The 15145-nt window shown below is 46.7% G+C and overlaps 1 protein-coding gene across 3 annotated transcripts in view; it reads left to right on the top strand.

Annotated features, from left to right (window-relative positions):
- The window catches only part of LOC123760124 (venom allergen 5), a 298290-nt gene extending 294590 nt beyond the window's left edge, over nt 1–3700 (top strand). For all 3 annotated transcript variants that reach the window (XM_045745617.2, XM_069325471.1, XM_069325470.1), the window contains one exon: nt 924–3700. In XM_045745617.2, the coding sequence (XP_045601573.1) occupies nt 924–1222 (299 nt within the window). In that variant the 3' untranslated portion in view covers nt 1223–3700. The remainder of the gene's footprint in view (nt 1–923) is intronic.
- Nucleotides 3701–15145: the final 11445 nt, after the last annotated feature.

The following is a 15145-nucleotide window of genomic DNA, read 5'->3' as shown; positions in this document are numbered from 1 at the left end:
GTGTATGATTGACAGGTGTGGGTACAGTGTATGATTGACAAATGAGGGTACAGTGTATGATTGACAGGTGTGGGTACAGTGTATGATTGATAGGTGTGGGTACAGTGTATGATTGACAGGTGTGGGTACAGTGTATGATTGACAGGTGTGGGTACAGTGTATGATTGACAGGTGTGGGTACAGTGTATGATTGACAGGTGTGGGTACAGTGTATGAGTGACAGGTGTGGGTACAGTGTATGACTAACAGGTGTGGGTACAGTGTATGATTGACAGGTGTGGGTACAGTGTATGACTAACAGGTGTGGGTACAGTGTATGGTTGACAGGTGTGGGTACAGAGAATGATTGACAAGTGTGGATACAGAGTATGATTGACAGGTGTGGGTACAGAGTATGACTGACAGGTGTGGGTACAGTGTATGACCGACAGGTGTGGGTGCAGTGTATGTTTGACAAGTGTGGGCACAGTATGACTGACAGGAGTGGGTAGAGTGTATGACTGACAAGTGTGGGTACAGTGTATGATTGACAGGTGTGGGTACAGTGTATGATTGACAGGTGTGGGTACAGAGTATGATTGACAGGTGTGGGTACAGTGTATGATTGACAGGTGTGGATACAGTGTATGACTGACAGGTGTGGGTACAGTGTATGATTGACAGGTGTGGGAACAGTGTATGACTGACAAGTGTGGGTACAGAGTATGACTGACAGGTGTGGGTACAGTGTATGACTGACAGGTGTGGGTACAGAGTATGACTGACAGGTGTGGGTACAGTGTATGACTGACAGGTGTGGGTACAGTGTATGACTGACAGGTGTGGGTACAGTGTATGACTGACAGGTGTGGGTACAGAGGGATACAGTTTAGCGGTAGTGAGAGGAGGTGTTGGGTGTGTTGTAACGTGTCGCTGCCCAACAGATCGCGAGGCCGGGAACAAGCCGGGTCCCTGTGGCAAGATGCCGTCGTCCGCCATGCATCATCCATCTCTCACCAACAGCATCTCCTCCAGCGGTCCTCACCCCAGCATGATGTCTCATGCCGCGCCCCACATGATGATGCCTCACCCCGCCCCTCACCACCCCATGACTCCTCACGACTACATGGACGACCACGACATTATGAGGCCAGGAGAATTCCTCATGAAGGGCATCCAAGAGCCCTTCAAGGGGATCATGAAGATCCTCAATCCCTGGAATATTCTGAACCGCTTCACGTGAGTGACGCCGCCGCAACAGTTGACGGAGGGCTGCACTCACCGCCCGGTGGCCGCCACTCATTGTTGAGACTCGCTCGTGTACCGGAACTATTCTCGTCGTTAGTTACCTTGTATCTTTAGCTTTAAGTCATGACAGTAGTGCCTTGGTGAGAATGTGTATAGCGTGAATTGAGTACTGGGGCCCCTTAGCGTGTACTGCGGGGGGCCTCGAACGTGGAGAGTGTGTGCCCCGAGTAGCGTATATGCCGGGTGCGGCTACTCTGGACTTCAATACAAGCCTTGTATCAGTAACTTTTACCACAGTTACAATTGAAACCTCATGAAAGCATCATTTGTTGACGAGACTCTGGTAGTCCTTGAAAACATATTAAAGAAGGAAACATGCATTTAAAACCATACTCAGTTTCATGAGTGACTGGCTCTGTTTTACAACCCCCAAGATGCAAGAATAGCTGGCTGTATTACAAGTCTGAGTGGCTGTGCAACCCCTTGAGGGCATTGTGCACGCTCAACAGGTCTGAACAATTGTTAGGTTCGTGTTGAGTGTTTTAAACACGCACATAGGTAAGGTGGCGCTACAATACTGTATGTTTTGTCTTCTAGGAAGACGTATTGTCCTCATCAGTCTTGTGGAGTTCCATACCTTGGTTAGTAACTGGCCTCTCTCCTATATGGTCTTAAGGGGAAGGTGGTCTGCCTCCACCGTCACCTTAGGGTGATGGAGGGAGCCAGCCTCCACCGTCACCTCAGGGTGATGGAGGGAGCCAGACTCCCCTGCAGGCCACGGTGAGAGCCTGCGTCACACAACACATATTGTGTTCTATTCCGCCACTTGCTTCAAAACATTGTCACTTGCTTAGCTAAACGAAGTATAGGGATCACTTCCTGAACCCATTATGTGCCTCTGTGACCCTCTCCATCACTGCCCACGGCATGGGTATAGGGTGCATAATAAAGATGTTGAATTGTATTGACATTACTGAGCAGCGACCCACGAGGTAAGAGGAGTGAAGAGACCCATTATGTGTGTGTGTAGGACCGGCTGACACGTTGTGTGGTACAGCCGGCCGGACCACTCGTCCCTCTCACACTTCTGGTCACTGCTTATATTATCTCAGAGTAAACAAGTTTATGACCTTGAAGCAGATGCTTTATATAATACTTGAGAAGTTAATTTGGCGGTTGATGGATGACAGGTGTCAGATGGATGACATGCCGCTGTCTCCTGGTCATTGACAGCTGCTTGGTAGTCCTTTGGCACTCTGCCAGTTCGTGCGACTAGTATACATCTGGCCGTGTAACTGTCTTCAGCTGGTTGTGTTGTTAGTGATGGTCTAGTGGGGCCACAACACATAAGGCATGTGTATCGTGCAGATGGTGTTAGGCCTATACATTTATGAAGACTTAATACTGTTGTACAAGTGAATGACTTCAACACAACACAGTTCATCATGATCCCGTGTAACAAGTTCTTGACTAACTTTACCCGTTGACAAGTAAAATATTCAAGTAAAGTAACTTTTCTCAAGTAAAATAACTTTTTATAAAAATATTAAATAATGAAAAAGGTTTTATACAATAATTTCTACGCAGTCAGTATATATATCAGGAGGATCTGCTTGCCGGCAAGCAGGGCGGTGGGCGTGTGGGCTCCAGGGGGGGGCGAGGAGCCCTCCAATTACAGGTTTGGAAGGCATATAAATTTAGCACAAGGGCATATTTCATATCAAATATCCTTAACATATATATATATGTGCGTTTATCACTGCCGAAGAGCTCATATGTTGTGTACCATTGCTGGAAATTCGTATATACTGGCCTGTTTTTTTTTTTTTATTGTACATGTAGAATAAAAGGTATATTTTGTTGACCAGACCACACACAAGAAAGTGAAGGGACGACGACGTTTCGGTCCGTCCTGGACAATTCTCAAGTCGATTGTTTATATTTTGTCAATTAATTGTCAATTTAATTGACAATTAATTTTGTCAATTAAAAAAGGTAAATTTTGTCAATTACTCAAAACAGACTAATTTTTGTTACTAGATGTGGCTGCATTTCAGGAATAAAGTTTTCACTTTATATATAATATTATTAAGTACAGATGGACTTGTGGTCCAGTACCTGAGTGTGTCCCTCGACCTCGTGTCGAGTTATACACCAATGTTGTATAAAGTGTGTATATCACAATACATTAATACAGAATCATGATCATTATGTTTAAAGATTGATAAGAGTTACGTAAATGTATATATTGTAATAAATCTTATATCCGTTTCTTTCCTATAATCAAGAACAAATATGTAATGTATATGTATGTATATGTATCAATAAAATGTATGTTAAGAAGGTAAGGCGGCCTGTGTAGTGCAGGCCGGGACAGGGAGGGTTCTCAAAAGACACAGACAAAAGAGGCTATTTATTGTATTTAAACAACTACTTTACATTACAACTTTCATAAATAATCTGTGAACGATAATGAATTTTATTTATACCATTACTGTCTTTTTGTGCGTGTGTGTGTGGCTGCGGGGGCTGAGAAGTCATTATAGAGGCGGCACCTTTGTTCTTGGGCAACATTGGGGAAATGAGATTTCTGATCATTCTAAAAAGTAAAAATAGTTAACAAGAGCAATGCAGTTGAGACCGCAAAGTACAAGTCTCAGTTCCGTATTTTTTTTTTTTTTAATTTTGCCCCGAGGGGCGAGTTTATTGGGCAGCGCCACTCATCCTGTGAGTGGACACACCGCCATAGCAGCATGTACAACACTCCCCAATAGGAAGAAAACCCGCTGGGTTGTTCATCCTGTCACTAGTACCCAAACACAGCTGGGACTTGCTTAACTGTCTCAAGTGAACCGCTCCTCAAACAAGAAGATTAACATCTGTCAATGTAAGTGCCACTGATGAGGTATTCGCGTGTGGCCAATACGCCATCCAGCTTACAGGTGTTTCCCAGTTGTTGTTATGGCGCCAGGAGACGGACCGCAGCGGTGGCGCCACGACGTACAACACAACTATGAGGGATAAGGACGCCGACAACAGCAGAAACGAAATTGGTCGCAGTCTAATGAACCTCCGAGAGGATTCGGGCAAGACAGATGCTTCTTCCAGACAAGACGCTCACAGCGAACAACCCGAGCAGTCGGATGTCCACCGGTAAATGCAGTTTGGCGGGCAGCAGAAGGCCCGACGCGGGGTGGAGCAGCGGGCAACACTAAGGAAAGTTAGCTGAAACAGAAGATGAGATCGCGGGACAATAAGACGCGACATTCAGGGAATAGCAGCAAATAATAACGTTCCGGTATTGTCAAAGTGCCACTGAAGGAAAGACACAAGTGTGTTAAAGTAGTTGAGGCAGAAGATAATGAGAAGTGGTCGCTCTTACCTCAAGGACTCTCTAAGCCAGATAAATGGAAGAGCAGCGAGTGATTACGACAAGAGAAAGAGCGGATACAAGAGTCTTGTGTGACTGATTCTGTTTGGGTTCAAGGACTGGCCACCCAGAACTGACTGGGACTGTTTACTCCTGTTCACCCAGCAGTAATTGGGAACTTGTTGTAAATCGAGTGATAGGTCATATTACTGCAACCTGGGATATGATATGGCTAGAAAAACAAAGTCTGCCAATAGGAGTCAGAAGTCGCCTGCTCCTGTACTCTCCTGTGTAGCAAAAATGTAGGTTATAATAAATATAAGAGCTCCATAGGGTATATATAAGAGCTCCACATACTACTGGCAAAACTCACCTAAATAGAGAAATTATACAAGTAAAAATTTAAAAAAGAGTTTTATGTATTAGTTTTATCTCATTATAAGAAAAACTGGAAGGCTGAGAGACAAATAGAACAGACATTATACCAAGTATTTATGAAAACAAGATGGCGGTGAAGTTAATGTGGGACATATGAGTATGTGATCTTGAAAAGTTAATTAAAGGAGCAGTTAAGAAGGGACGACCATACAGGAGACAAGGACAAGGGCCAAGCTCCGCTTCCTCGGGACAAAAACTTGAGATTATAACTTCAAGCTCTGAAAAATTAGTATAAAACCCGCAAATATTCCATTGAATAAGACGAATTTGGAGACAAGAACAGAGACGGGGGGGGGGGGGGGGAGACAGTGAACAAACGAACAGGAACACTTGACGTGAGGTCGGGGTGACCCCCCCCCCAACCTACCTCACCTGACCTTAGGGGCCAGGCTGGTCATGGTCGGGGTGTGTGACCTTAGGGGTCAGGGGTCCAGGCAGGTCAAGGTCGGGGTGTGTGACCTTAGGGGTCAGGGAGCCAGGCAGGTCAAGGTCGGGGTGTGTGACCTTAGGGGTCAGGGGTCCAGGCAGGTCAAGGTCGGGGTGTGTGACCTTAGGGGTCAGGGAGCCAGGCAGGTCAAGGTCGGGGTGTGTGACCTTAGGGGTCAGGGGTCCAGGCAGGTCAAGGTCGGGGTGTGTGACCTTAGGGTTCAAGGGTCCTGGCAGGTCAAGGTCGGGGTGTGTGACCTTAGGGGTCAGGGGCCTAGGCAGGTCAAGGAAGAACAGGTCAGCAGGGACAAGAACAGCAGCACGGACATAACGAGTCAATAAGGGAGGAGGAAGAAGTGCGAGGTAGAGATAATTCGTGTAGGAAGAGCAGCTCTGAAATAACAATGGTGAATGACTTCTTTTGTTTAAGGCGAAGAGAACGAGGAAACAGTCTTACACTTTAAGGTGGATGTGGGGATAATTGCTGGTTGGGCTCACTTGTTGAAATCCAATTATCGATGCTGGCAAGTTTCAGCCGGAGACGAAAGTCGACGGTGTCAAAGGTGGACACGGCCCGTGACTGAGGGAGGGACAATGGTCGCGTGACAGAGGTGAACACCGAAGACACGAACACAGAAGAGGTCCTGTACCGACAAAAGGAGGCCCAAGAGGCAGGAGTTAGAGAATGTATGCGAGCATGAAGGACGGTCCAGGAGACGTGGGTGTCGGGAGTGGGGTGCAGAGGAACACTTTCGGCTGACGGAAGTAGAGGTGGTCGAGGCTGTGGCTGAGGGTCGCGACGACACCGTCAGAGGCCGAGGTGTCGCAGCTGACTTAGAAAAGGGGATATTACCCGTGTCCTATAACTGACCAATCTGGTCAACAGCACATGACCATGGCTACGCGCGGTGGTCGCCAGAGTGACCGTCTGAGCCCCACAAGCGGCCTCATCACCTCCTAACTGGCCACAAAGTGGTCAATATGACAACACGGTCACGACTATCGAGGCACACTGCCCATACTTCCTACACTTAAAACATTTTCGCGCGGAGAGAAACATTCCGGAAGACAACATGTGACGCTAAAAGTTTACCCGAGGTCGCGTCGGACCGACGGATAAGTGTTGTTCTACCGATACAGAGAGAACAAGTACGCCTACAGCTAAGGGGAGGTGATGACCTTGGACAACAATGACCCTGGACAATGATGACCCTGGACAACAATGACCTGGACAATGATGACCCTGGACCACAATGACCTGGACAATAATGACGTGGACAATAATGATCCTGGACAATGATGATCCTGGACAACAATGACCTGGACAATGATGACCCTGGACAACGATGACCCTGGACAATGATGACCCTGGACAACAATGACCTGGACAATAATGACCCCTGGACAATAATGACTCCAGACAATGATGACAATGGTCAATAATAATCATGGACAATGATGACTCTGGACAATGATGACTCCGGACAATGATGACCCTGGACAATGATGAACCTATAGCTGAATGATCAATACGGCGTCACACACCTCGTCTCACATTACGGCGTCACACCATTACGGCGTCACACCGGACGTCGTAGTGAAAGGGTGACGTCGCCCTTTCTGCCAGAGAAAGGACGCAATAAGAAAACCCTGATGTAATAGGACTCACGGAAACAAAATTGTCAGGACTCATAACAGATGCTGTGTTTCCAAAGGACTACTATATAGTAAGGAAAGAGAGGGAAGGGAGAGGAGGTGGAGGAGTGGCCCTGCTGATAAGGAAGGACTGGAGTTTGGATGAGATGGAAATTCCGGATTGTGATGGGTTCAGAGATTACATAAGAGGAACTATAACAATGGGTGGACCTAAGATAATAGTGGCAGTCATTTACAACCCTACCCTAAATGACAGAAGACCTAGACAGGAGTTTGATAGGAACAACATGGCAACCATTAATATAATAGAGAGAGCAGCTTCAGTTGCCTGCAGGAATGGCTCAAGACTCTTAATCATGGGCGATTTCAACCATGGAAAGATAGACTGGGAGAATGGGGACCCACATGGTGGTGCAGATACGTGGAGAGCTAAACTCTTGGAAGTGGTAACACGGAACTTTCTGACCCAGCATGTCAAGGAACCCACAAGAGTGAGAGGCAATGATGAACCAGCTAGACTCGACTTGATATTCACCCAGAATGAGTCAGAAATAAGGGAAGTCAAAAGTTGAAGCCCCCATTGGAATGAGTGACCACAGTGTACTGACTTTTGAGTACTTGGTGGAGGTAGGGATAACCTATCCAAGGATGGGATCGAAGGGAAAAAGACTAAATTACCGAAGAATTTCTGCCCGAAACGCTTTGCGTAATAGTGGCTTTAGGCATTGTATGTACTAGCTCTATCTATAAAGCCAACAAACTTTGTAAAATCTCTTTATGTATGTACCTTTGCCTAAATAAAAATTATTATTATTATTATTATTATTATTATTATTATATAAGAGGAAAATATGACGAGATGAGGAACTTCCTCAAAGGAATACCATGGGAAACAGAACTTAGAGACAAGAATGTGCAGGACATGATGGATTTTGTCACCCAGAAGTGCCAGGAAGCTGCAGACAGGTTTATCCCCGTCCAAAAGGAGAAAAACGAAAAACAACAGAAAAACCCATGGTTCAACCAGGAATGCAAGGTAGCGAAGCAACTGAGTAAAAGAACATCGAGAAACTACAGAAATAACAGAACACCAGAGAGCAGGGAGAGATACCAGAGGGCCAGAAATGAGTACCTAAGAGTGAGGAGGGAAGCAGAGAGACAGTTTGAAAATGACATAGCAAGTAATGACAAGACCCAACCAAAGCTGTTCCAAGGCCACATCAGGAGGAAAACATCAGTGAAGGAACAAGTGATGAAACTGAGAAAAGGGGGACAACAGATACAGAGAATGACAAGGAGGTGTGTGAAGAACTCAACAAGAGATTCCAGGAGGTCTTCACAATAGAACAAGGAGAAGCCCCTTCACTAAATGAGTAGGAGGCAAACCAAGCAACCTTGGAGGAATTTGACCTCACTAGTGGTAAGGTCAAAAGATCTCTGCTGGAGCTGGATGTGACAAAGGCTGTTGGGCCTGACAGAATCTCACCATGGATACTAAAGGAAGGTGCAGAAGCACTAAGTGTGCCACACTCTATGATGTATAACAGGTCACTGGAAACAGGTGACTTACCAGAAAGTTGGAAGATAGCTAACATAGTCCCAATATACAAGAAGGGTGACAGGCAAGAGGCACTGAACTACAGGCCAGTTTCCCTAACTTGTATACCATGCAAGGTGATGGAGAAGATCGTGAGGAAAAGGCTCATAGAGCATCTGGAGGGAAATAACTTTGCAACACACCACCAACATGGGTTCAGGGATGGTAAATCGTGTCTCACAGGTTTAATAGGATTCTATGACCAGACAACAAAAATTAGGCAGGAAAGAGAAGGGTGGGCTGACTGCATTTTCCTTGACTGCCAGAAAGCCTTTGACACAGTACCCCATAAAAAGCTGTTAAAAAAGTTGGAGTAACAGACAGGAGTAAAAGGGAAGGTGCTCCAGTGGATAAGGGAGTACTTAAGCAACAGGAAACAGCGAGTAACGGTGAGGGGGGAGACATCAAAGTGGCGAGATGTCACCAGCGGAGTCCCACAGGGCTCAGTTCTTCGGCCCATCCTGTTTCTAATATATGTAAACGATCTTCCGGGGGGTATAGACTCGTTCTTCTCCATGTTTGCTGATGATGCAAAAATTATGAGAAGAATCAAGACGGATGAAGATAGACAGAGACTACAGGATGACCTGGATAAACTGGAGGAATTGTCTAGAAAATGGCTGCTAAAGTTCAACTCAGGAAAGTGTAAGGTAATGAAATTAGGCGAAGGGAGCAGGAGGCTGAACACAAGGTACCATCTGGGAGGTGAAATCCTGCAAGAGTTAAATATAGAGAAAGATCTGGGGGTTGATATCACACCGAACCAGTCCCCAGAGGCCTACATCAAAAGAATATCATCAGCGGCATATGCTAGACTGGCAACATAAGAACTGCCTTTAGAAACTTGTGTAAAGAATCTTTCAGAACCCTGTATACCACTTATGTAAGACCAATCCTGGAGTATGCAACTCCAGCCTGGAGTCCATACCTAGTTAAACACAAGACAAAGTAAGAGAAGATTCAGCGGTATGCCACCAGGCTCGTCCCGGAACTGAGAGGAATGAGCTACGAGGAAAGGCTAAAGGAGCTGAACCTCACATCCCTAGAAAACAGAAAAGTAAGGGGAGACATGATAACCACCTACAAAATTCTCAGGGGAATTGACAGGGTAGACAAAGAAACTCTTCAGCACGGGTGGGACACGAACAAGAGGACACAGGTGGAAACTTAGTACCCAGATGTGGCACAGAGACGTTAGAAAGAATTGTTTCAGTGTCAGAGTAGTTAACGGATGGAATGCATTAGGCAGTGATGTGGTGGAGGCTGACTCCATACACAGTTTCAAATGTAGATATGATAGAGCCCAGTAGGTTCAGGAATCTGTACACCAGTTGATTGACAGTTGAGAGGCGGGACCAAAGAGCCAGAGCTCAACCCCCACAAGCACAATTACTTGAGTATAATTAGGCGAGTACACCATCACGGCGTCACACCATCACGGCGTCACACCATCACGGCGTCACACCATCACAGCGTCAAACCATCATAGCGTCACACCATCACGGCGTCACACCGTCACGGCGTCACACCATCACGGCGTCACACCATCACGGCGTCACACCATCACGGCGTCACACCGTCACGGCGTCACACCGTCACGGCGTCACACCATCACGGCGTCACACCATCACGGCGTCACACCATCACGGCGTCACACCATCACGGCGTCACACCATCACGGCGTCACACCATCACGGCGTCACACCATATAACACACAACACATATTTTCATCATGTTAGTTTAGGTTTGGTTGTGTTTAGGTTTCGATAAATTTGTTTATAGAGTCTCGAAGGTTACATGTCTCAGGTGACAGACCCGACTCTCCCGAGGGTCTGGGTAAGACAAAGGGGTAAGACAAAGGGGGTAAGACAAAGGGGGTAAGACAAAGGGGGTAAGACATAGGGGTAAGACAAAGAGGTAAGATAAAGATTGCTGGAGCGCCTCCGGCTAACACGAACGAACCCAAAATAACCGTAAACTTACCGGTAAAGAAAACCCTGAAATCCTTAGTCAGGGAGGAACAGTCAGCTCTCCCAACACCTCACTGAACAAGCCTACACTGCTACCGCCTTATTCAGCCCACTACTAATTGCCTCGGGTCAGATTCACGAAGCAGTTACGCAAGTACTTACGAACCTGTCCATCTTTTCTCAATCTTTGGCGGTTTTGTTTACAATAATTAAACAGTTAATGAGCTCCGAAACACCAGGAGGCTGTTTATAACAATAACAACAGTTGATTGGCAAGTTTTCAGGCTTGTAAACTGTTTAATAAATGTAACCAAACCGTCAAAGATTGAGGAAAGATGTACATGTTCGTAAGTGCTTGCTTAACTGCTTCGTGAATCTGTCCCCTCACCTCTCCGAGGCTGTCCAGAAACATATCAAGAATGGCAAGTAAGACTATGTTAAAGCTCCACAAAATGCTTACGTAGTTTAGTTTAGTCTCCCAACACTAGAGGGCCGGGAGAGAAAATGTTTTCAAAGAAAACTGTTAAACATGACAGCCTTAAGAAAACTTCACAACATTTACCCTGTGGCAGCATAATTTTTCCCACGGCCAACATTACTACGTGATCGAATGGGAAAATAAAATAAAATAATATAGATAAAGCTATAACAAATGTTAGTGAAATGAGTAAGTATTCATTCAAAATGATCTATTACCAGAAACTGTACTCAAATCTGCAGTTTGGTAACCCGGAAGCGAATACTGGCCAGTAATTACCTTTGACCGCCGCCCACGGGATAACTGCCGCCCGCTGGATTGGTAAACATACAACTGGCTCGCTATAGATGTTAATTGTTCTCTTGAGAGAGTGTTGGGATCCAGTTCTTGAGCCAGATGTACTATAGGGCGGCCTTGGAGGGGAGGAGGGCGGGGCCAGGAGGAGAGGAGGGCGGGGCCAAGAGGGGAGGAGGGCGGGGCCAGGAGGAGAGGAGGGCGGGGCCAAGAGGGGAGGAGGGCGGGGCCAGGAGGAGAGGAGGGCGGGGCCAGGAGGGGAGGAGGGCGGGGCCAGGAGGGGAGGAGGGAGGGGCCAGGAGGGGAAGAGGGCGGGGCCAGGAGGAGAGGAGGGCGGGGCCAGGAGGGGAGGAGGACGGGGCCAGGAGGGGAGGAGGACGGGGCCAGGAGGGGAGGAGGACGTGAACACTGACTGAACAACACCCGCGGCACAAAGCCCTGGGAGACCGCACCTCAGGTGTCAGACGAAGAAGAGAAACAGAACAAACACATCAAGGAAGAGAGGAACCTCAAGACAACACAGAAGACATGACGGAGTCACAAGCGAAGTTAACGGAAGAATAACCCAAAGAACCAAGAGGAAAGAACGGTAAAAAAGAAATATAAAGATATGGTAAAAGAGACCGAGAATGATGACCAAATAAGCAACACAACAAGAGGAGTTGGAGGCCTCCTACCAGGAGAAGGAAAACATGAAGGTAACCCAGGAAACATGGTGGTTGAGGTCACCCGTCCAGCCACTGTCCCTCAGCCCCCAAGCTTGCCGGGCAACAGCTGCCACTGTCAGTGTCCTGGGCGATATTTTGGCTATGGCCGCACGGCGTTTGTCACAACCATCTCCTGTTGTTGCTTCTTTACTTCTTCTGGTGCCACTGTTACTTCAGGGAGTCGCTCCTCTTGCAGTACCCGCTCAGTTTGGGCTCTAAACTCTTATGGCAAATTAGCTTGAATACTTCCTGAAAGCTTTTGTTAATTTCCTCACATAGTTCCTTATCATTTTCCATGTGTCCTCCCTCACTTTTATTAAGGTTGCCAACCTGATCATTCACAGTCATCTACACTCACACCTATGGTAAGCCCATATACAGGCTTCCTGTCCACGACAACGGGGACTATAACTCTACAAGTATCATACATGACTTATCTTGAGGTTATCTTGAGATGATTTCGGGGCTTTTTTAGTGTCCCCGCGGCCCGGTCCTCGACCAGGCCTCCACCCCCAGGAAGCACCCCGTGACAGCTGACTAACTCCCAGGTACCTATTTACTGCTAGGTAACAGGGGCATTCAGGGTGAAAGAAACTTTGCCCATTTGTTTCTGCCTCGTGCGGGAATCGAACCCGCGCCACAGAATTACAAATCCTGCGCGCTATCCACCAGGCTACGAGGCCCCCCGTAGACTTGGTTAAGACACGAGTCTTAACTTGTTAGACACAGGTCAAGACAGCGGTGGACACTAGTGAGGAGGAACGTTGATGTGCTTATCCAACACCGTCCATGGACACTCTCTCACACGTCGCTGCTCTCTCTCTGGATTCTTCATAGTTCACAAGTAACATATCCCAACTGAGCTTCACAACTGCCTCGCTCAACAACACAACCACACACACATATGGTGCCACATCTCACTACCAATCAGGCGAGTACCAGACAGGTTCCATTTACACAACCAACATTTTCCACGGTCTAAATTACCTCGCAAAATACTCACCATTATGGAGCGCATGACGTCAGCAGTCTGGCGCCCGAGCCACGCTCTCACTTCCACCATTAACAACATGTGAGGCTGTGGCTGGCCACACGATGCTGGTGTTCACCTCTACACATGTTGAGAGGCGGGACCCAAGAGCCGAACCTCAACACTGGCAAGCACAACTAGGCGAGTACTAAACAGTGCCAACACTGGTACAGTCAACAGGAACAAAGGTTCACCTCCATCTGGCAACCTTCAGAGACACTAATAGCGAGTCAAAACAAATAATATTAATAATAATCCCAATATGAAAATTATTAATAATCATAATGCAAATTCTAATTATAATCATAATATTATTAATCATTTATTATTAATAATTATTTATTATTATTAATTATTGATTATTAAAATTAGCTATAATTAATAATTAGTTATTATTAATAAGTACTATTATTATAATAAATTATTATTATTATTATAAATTATTATTATAATAATAGTACTTATATCATAATAGTTACCCATAAGCACCAGAATAAAGAATTAATCAAAGAAAACGTAACCTAGAAAACGTAATCTCAGGGGATTCTTGAGGAAAAGGTCTCGTATCCGTGCGAAACTCGGAGGGAAACAATAATGATTACCTATGTAACGTTACACATTGCAAATATGTAAGATAACTGGCAGATTATAGTTAGTATTGATAACAGCACACGAAAGGAATATGAGGCCAAGACCTCACGATATGAGGACAGACTACAAAAGTTGGGATATGAGGACGGGATGCTAGGAAGTTGCCCAGTCTTAAGATGTAGGGAAGTCACGTTCGGCTCCACATTTGTTCTCGTCCGGCATACCGTTAGTTCTGTCCAGTGCCATCTATGCCATGCTTGACTCCGACGCTGGCACTACTTGGCCCCCACTCTGGCCTTAATTTGTCCTCCCTGAATAATGTCTTATTTCGCCCCGAGTCAGGCCTTATTTCACCCCGTCTATCAGGCCTTATTTTGCCCCTCAATCAGACCTTATTTCGCCCCTCATTCAGGCCTTGTTCGGCCCCACTCAGGTTTGTTTGGCCCTAGACACTTAGACCCTGTTTAGCCTCCAATCAAATGCTGTTTAGCTCTCTGCCTGACTCACACTTAGACCATGTTTTGGACCACCACTACCGATTCTTCTGGGCGAGTTTGATCCTCTCATCGGCACTATTGGAGCACCGCTGGGCCACGTCTGGCCCCCCACTCAGGCCTGGGTATTCTCGGGTATTTGGGGCCACATCTGGCCATGATTTTCCCACCTGCAGCCATGGCCTTACCCTTCTTGATATAGTTTATGTCCATCATTCTACCTTGGGCTCTGTTCTGTCAAACCGTTACCCTCTTCGGTCAATCTGTTGAACTGTTCGGTCAATCTTATGCTCTGTTTGGCCAGCCTGTATCTCTGTCCGGCCCAAACACTCGAGTCAGTAACCTCTCTCCTCTATTATAGAAAAGTCAAACATCTGTCCATCAGGGCACCAGTATGCAGACTCTTAACTGTGTCTGCGGCAGCATTTTGGGTCTGCTTGGTCCTTGCAGGCCGTCACTTGGCCCTATCTGCCCCCACTCACTCGGGCCTATCTGCCCCTTACTCGGCCCTATTTGTCCCTCACTCGGCCCTATCTGCCCCTCACTCGGCCCTATCTGCCCCTCACTCGGCCCTATCTGCCCCTCACTCGGCCCAATCTGCACCTCACTCGGCCGTATCTGTCCCTCACTCGGTCCTATCTGTCCCTTACTCGGCCCTATCTGCCCCTCACTCGGCCCTATTATAGTTGTAAGTGTTCTGGAAGCAGAAGACTCCAACCAGGAGGAATGAAGAAGGAAGGACCGAGTAACTGTGACAAAGATCTTGTAGGGTCTACATATGGGGGAGGCAAATAACAACATATTGAAGGTTTTCAGGCTAGGTGGCTACAAGAAGGAAAGTAAACAACTGATAAAGTTAGTGTTCA

Source organism: Procambarus clarkii, chromosome 16, assembly GCF_040958095.1.
Source record: "Procambarus clarkii isolate CNS0578487 chromosome 16, FALCON_Pclarkii_2.0, whole genome shotgun sequence".
Classification (NCBI taxonomy): domain Eukaryota; kingdom Metazoa; phylum Arthropoda; class Malacostraca; order Decapoda; family Cambaridae; genus Procambarus; species Procambarus clarkii.
This window is presented reverse-complemented; position numbering and strand designations above follow the sequence as displayed.